At 35.8% G+C, this 6,121-nt stretch overlaps 1 protein-coding gene across 7 annotated transcripts in view; it reads right to left on the bottom strand.

The window, feature by feature from the left end:
• Positions 1 to 2,527: 2,527 nt before the first annotated feature.
• The window catches only part of spegb (striated muscle enriched protein kinase b), a 73,998-nt gene continuing 70,404 nt past the window's right edge, over positions 2,528 to 6,121 (bottom strand). For all 7 annotated transcript variants that reach the window (XM_043248200.1, XM_043248201.1, XM_043248202.1 and 4 more), the window contains one exon: positions 2,528 to 5,182. In XM_043248200.1, the coding sequence (XP_043104135.1) occupies positions 4,936 to 5,182 (247 nt within the window). In that variant the 3' untranslated portion in view covers positions 2,528 to 4,935. The remainder of the gene's footprint in view (positions 5,183 to 6,121) is intronic.

Raw genomic sequence — 6,121 nt, 5'->3', positions numbered from 1 at the left:
AAAAGCAAGTGCATTTAACAATACCTGCGAACATAGTACCCGTTAATATGTAGCATTTAATAATCAATAGGATTATGTGGCCTCGCAAAACAAAACATTTTAGCGCAACTAAAGTTTATTTAAAGATTATATAAAGATTATTTTACTGTTTACCACATATTATAAGAAATATAAATTGTGAGGGTAATATAAATGAAAAAGCTAATAGCTGTACGTCAGTAATTATTGTTTTAATGGATTTACAAGCAGTATGTAAATACGAGAATATAGTGCAATACACAATATTGTTTAACAGGTTTAAGTGCAACATTTTTTCATATTAAAACATGATACAATTTTTAATATTGTCTGCAAATTAATTTTATAATTTTGATTGGGTCCACTTTTGTATTTTATTTTTAATTAAAATCGTTCAAACATACACTGATCATTTTTTTTCTAGGCTGTAAGTATCGGATTTAGATTTTATATATTTTTTGTTATTTTTTTCTATTCTTATTTCACTCGAACTGAATAGGAAATCTGACTTCGGTACAAAGTGTTCTGTTCGCTCGGACTCCCACCTGATTAATATGCGTTGCCCCTTTAAAATCTACAAACTTCAATACGCAAACAAAGTTTAAAAGATCTCTCGGCCTCCGCGTAAGAGAGTGCTCGATTCTGAGCCTTTAACAAGTTTGCATAACGTCCGACAGGTAATATATATCGCAAGAAGTAAGGGGTGAATGATATTTAAACGAACGCGTGTGTATTTTCTATGTTGTAACAAGTAAGACAACTTTCTTGCGAACTTTTTTGGCATGAGCTGCAAGCGCGGGGAAGGGGGGCTTGAGACCGTCTTCAGGGAGAGTCCTCAAAGTTCGCGCACTCTGTCATGTTGATTACAAAGTTTACATCATTGGTATTCATGACACACTACACTTAACAGTCTACAGTCATTCACTGAAAGCATGAGCAAGACCCTGCAGATTATGAGTGAGAAGATTTATTTTCTTGTCGCTTCTCAAGTTCTTTCCAAAATATCACACGGTTTTGTTTTGTTTTGTTTTGAAATCTTGGAGCATATTTAGCGCCATTCTATACGCGTCAGATCAGTGATGTAATAACCACATCTCGTGGACGTAATGTAAAAGTTTCTGAAATCTGAATACTCAGTGCGGTTGAGAATGGTGTGGTTATAACGACCCTAATGTTCAAAAACATCATGGATATTAATGTACCCATGCATATGCTTTATGCATAAAAGTAGTTACAGAAAATAAATATAAATACTTCATAATAATTAAGCTGACTACTTACATAAATTGTATAAATATTAGTTTTGGCTCTGTATCTCCAATGTGAAAGCTATTCCTACATTTACGGGGGAAAAAAGTCTGAGGAGTATCAGTATCAGTCAGAGGAGGAGCCATGTAGGTTTTTCAGCAAAGATTCGATCATGTTGGTAATTTACGGGCCAGTATGATCCAGCAGGCTGAAGTTTACAGGGTAAAGCAAAGTCTTCAGCAAGCCCTTTATTTTAGCTAGTGACATAGAAGAATCACTGTCTGCTGTTCATTGAAGACAAAGGCCATGATCTGAAGTATATAAACCGCAAGACAAGAGGATCTGTGTCTGTCTGTTTGTCTGCTCAGAGGATGTTACACTTCCCTCAAGAGTAATAATATGAGAAACGGACACGTCAAGGCAAAAATAAAACCCATTAAAGGATCTTTTCAGTATTTTCCGTGTAACACTTATCAGCTGACAAGTCAAGCACTTCCTTAGTGATTTGGAGGTCAGCATGAGACGTTAGACGTTGCGTATCTGATCTGGCCATCAAGAACTCGGTGGCTTCACACATGAGGATCCTCAACATCAGCATCCTTGAAAACGTAATGGTACTTGGGTCCGTACTTGAGCTGTTTTCTAGCCTTTGACAAGTCTTTTCTAGTCTGGCTCGCAGACACACATTAGAGGGCCCTTTTCGTTGCGGCTCTATCCTCGATTTAGACAGAACAGACAATGGCGCACATTCATACAAACGACAAATCAAAGGTCAGCTGTTACATTCAGCTGAGGCACACAGCATTAAATAGAGCTCCATCTATACGCGACTGTGACTCACTGTGCACTCGCTATGAAGATGAATGCGGATAGCTGCCTCTTAGACTCGAGGGTCAGTCGTGGTCAAAGTGCATCCAGGATGTAGCCGTGTAGACTGATGCGTTCTCTATTAGAAGCATATTTGTAATTGTGAAAAATGTCATTTCAAGCTACGTTTCAACATTTGTGACAGACTGGAGATGGATTTTTTTTAAACGAGAGAAGCTTAAAAAAAATATTTAGTTTTCCGAATGACATTTTTTATATTGAATACCGCTGTTTTGGTCAGCTAGCGTGTTAAAAGTGTGTAAAAAAAAAGTTTTGTAAGTAAACATTAATTTATTCATTTCGTTTATGGATCATAACTGAACACAGTCTGGTTGAATTTCGAACATTTAGACCATCAGATGCACTCAGAGACACCAAAATGACTGGAAGTCTGTTTAGTATTGCTGACAGCTGATTTTATTCATGAAAAGTAATGTTTTCGACATATACACACTCTTCATTCTACTGTAAAACATTCATGTTATCTCCACATCGTCACTGTTGTAGTGCAACATAATTCATTCCAGAAAAGCTTGATTTAGTTTCACATTAAAGGGTTGCTCGGCATGACTGAAAGAGTAGTGAACACACACACACACACACACACACACACACACACAAAATGAAAGAATATAAAACCTTATTCACATATTGAGTCCAAATTCGTTCCTCTTTATTGTGATTCCATTTCTTCTCGGTTTTAGATCTCGCCACCGTAACATATTTGAAACTATAAGCACGATCAATTTGAATAACCCGAGTTAGAACAAATAATATACAAATCGGATAGAAGAACAAACGCAGTGTTAGCATTTATGCAAAGTGATGGAAAACAGAAGAGAGTTTGCACTGAACCTTATAGTAAGTACTGCAATAAAACACTAAGCAAACAGTTATTTTTAACCAAGTCAATATTTAGGTTTGTGATAGAAGGTCAAAGGTGATCACTTGCGGTCCGTGGACAAATGAGGACACAATAAGACTGTGTTAAAACAATGAGGACTTTGCTGTGTCGTTCCACGATCGCGATATAAACTGTAAAAATCGTTTTAAAACTCACAAAGTAATATTCCCGAGTCTAGCATAACTCGAAACTCACATTCACTATACAAAAGTCCAATTTGTGTTCTGTAGGTTTTCCACGAGTGAGGCTTTTTTCACTTCTCTTACTTCGCTTAGCAGCTTGTACGTTTGTTTGCTGTATAGTGAATATGATTGATATGGTTTTTTGTGGACGTTAATCGCTCATTTTAATCGCTATTAGATAAATTAACTAAACAAAAGTAAACAAAAAAAAAAAGAACAAAACAAGCTTTGACTCCTTGACTCTACGTTCACCAAACAGGATGCAAATGATATAAATTATGTAAGCAATACAATGGTGTTTAGAATAAAATCAAATCAAGATCGACGCCCATTTATAGGCTTCAAAAAAATTAAATACGCTTTTTGGATTCGTAAGATTTATAGACAAAAATCTACATTTGTGCACGGATAACTTAAAAATCTCAGATTTTTTTTGTGGACAATATATTTAATATATTATATAAATAAATCTTAATATGGTTTATATATATATTGTATTATTTAGATCTAAATGAGATAATTTTTTAATAGAGCGAAAATAACAATACTCTTTTGACCATAAAGTCATAAAACCATAAAACTCTCATTTAAAGGGAAATAAATTAATCGTACAGCAATAACTTTCAACTGATATATTAAAGATTTTCATAAACTTTCACTGCAGCAGCTAACACATCCCTTCAGAAAAAAAAATGGCACTTTCTGAGACCATTCCAGATCCGGCTGGTCTCTAAATAAAGACAACTTTGGCCGTTCTACCGTTCTCTTGTGTTCACAGGGACTGAGTTTTCTCTCAAAACCATACGCCATGAAGAGGAATTTGTACGCATGCGTATGCTACGGTATGCACTGAAATCTGCAATATACAATACATTCCTGGTGTTACACGAAGACTGCAACATATCAAAAGTTGAATTTGTTAGGTGTCAGGGAAAGCCAAACCGTATGTGCTTCGATGCGATGGGAATTCCTGCAAAAAGCCGCTCGCTCCCTAAAGCTGCGAGGCCTTTCGGTATTACAATAAAATCATTCCACTTTAGATCAAAACACTTCAGTAAAAGACAAAAAGCATCTCGTCTGATGATTTCAGTCAATAGTTTTCATATATATCGATAATCACTACAGTATAACAACTAGCTGTAATAAAAGTATTACTTATGCCATAAAAACTAGTTCAAAAAAGATCAATTTTCCACAAATTTTACACCATTTTCCACAAATCTCAAGGCCCTGGTTCACAATTGGAAGACACCACAAAAAAATACACATTGACATGACATTTTTTGCGTCAAGGGATGAACTAGATCGCTTTCTTCTTGATGTTTGTATATGAAATACAGTCACTCTTCTCAACCACGACGGGTCCAAAGTTCCTGACCGTTCGCTAAAACAGGTTCGTCAAAAAGTCGTACGAAAAAAAGTGTTGCACGGGAGAGCTTAAAGTGAGGACATCTTCCTGGACAAAGACACGACTGCACTGTGCATGCTGGCTAACGGAGGTAAATGCACTGAAATCCATTACGCTTGTGGACGAGAGGTTTTGTGTGAGCGTGTGTGTTTTTTTTCTCGTCCCCTGTGCTTGATCTGCTAACACACACACACACCACACGTTAACCGGCCCCCTAGGCTTAGAGGGGCTGGGATGTCCTGAGGCTGTGTCTCTCTCTGTCCTTTATTCCTGGAGAACCCCAGAGCCGTCTCTCATCTCTCTGGAGCTCACTGAGAGATGGGCGCTGCAGGGGTGCCGGGTGTTGAGGGGGTGGATGGGGTTTGTGGGCCGCTCTGGTAGGAACGTAGAAGGACTTTGTGCTTTGTTGCCACCTCGGCCCTGACCTGCTGCTGCTGCTCCAGGAACTCCTTGAGGCGTGTGGTGGTGAACGTGAGAGTCTGTCTGCGCAGTCTCATTAGATAAGCGTCCTGCAGCCAGGAGTTGTTAAAGCAGTCCTTGATTGTAGGACGGGCCCTGAAACACACCGTGCGCAAATACATGAGTCAGATCTGACCCACACTGAATGCAAGATGACTACAATGTCAAAGGTGCCACGAGCATTACAACAAGCAGAATAAATAACGAATGAATAATACATTTGAAAATATAATTAGATGATAAAGCAACAGAATGTTTAGAAAGTACTATATTTATCAATGACGGCGGTGATTCTATTTAGATCCTAGGAGGTGCAACCAGAAATCATAAAACGATAATGAGTCAACTGACAACATTTTGATATGTTTTAGAATTTTTCTGAAATAAGTTTATATAAAAAGAACAACCAAGATTGCTATGATGTACAAATATTTAAAAAAAATTACAATTATGTTTTTGTCAGTTTGGCTGTAAAAATAAAAAAGTATATATTTTTGTGGCATTATACATATGACATGCATGACATTAAGGCAAGTGATGGAGTATATATATATATATATATATATATATATATATATATGGGTCAAATATACATATATATTATTTAAAGAATGTTTTTTATTGTAAAGGGATGAAATTTCTGTTATTATGTTATTACATACTCATAAAAAAGAAAATCAATATGGTCTCATTCCAGTTAGATCCTCAGCTGTAGTTACATGTTACTGTTTGGTGATAACAGTTTTATTATTATTATTATTATTAAAATGAGTATGAAATAATACAGCAACACAATTATTATTATTAATATTAGCAAAATAATAAGTGTCCAACTCTGTATATGTAATGTAACATGTAAATAAAATTATTTTTGTGCATTACTATAATGATTTTTTTCAAATTATGTTTATTAGAACTCTGAAGGTAAATTTGTTAAATTATAAAAAATATACAGTCACATAATACAAAGCCAATTTAATTATCTAAAACAAACTTCTTTTCACTACACAAAATAACATGTCTTCCTTTTGATTT

Source organism: Puntigrus tetrazona, chromosome 9 (genome assembly GCF_018831695.1).
Source record: "Puntigrus tetrazona isolate hp1 chromosome 9, ASM1883169v1, whole genome shotgun sequence".
NCBI lineage: Eukaryota > Metazoa > Chordata > Actinopteri > Cypriniformes > Cyprinidae > Puntigrus > Puntigrus tetrazona.
This window is presented reverse-complemented; position numbering and strand designations above follow the sequence as displayed.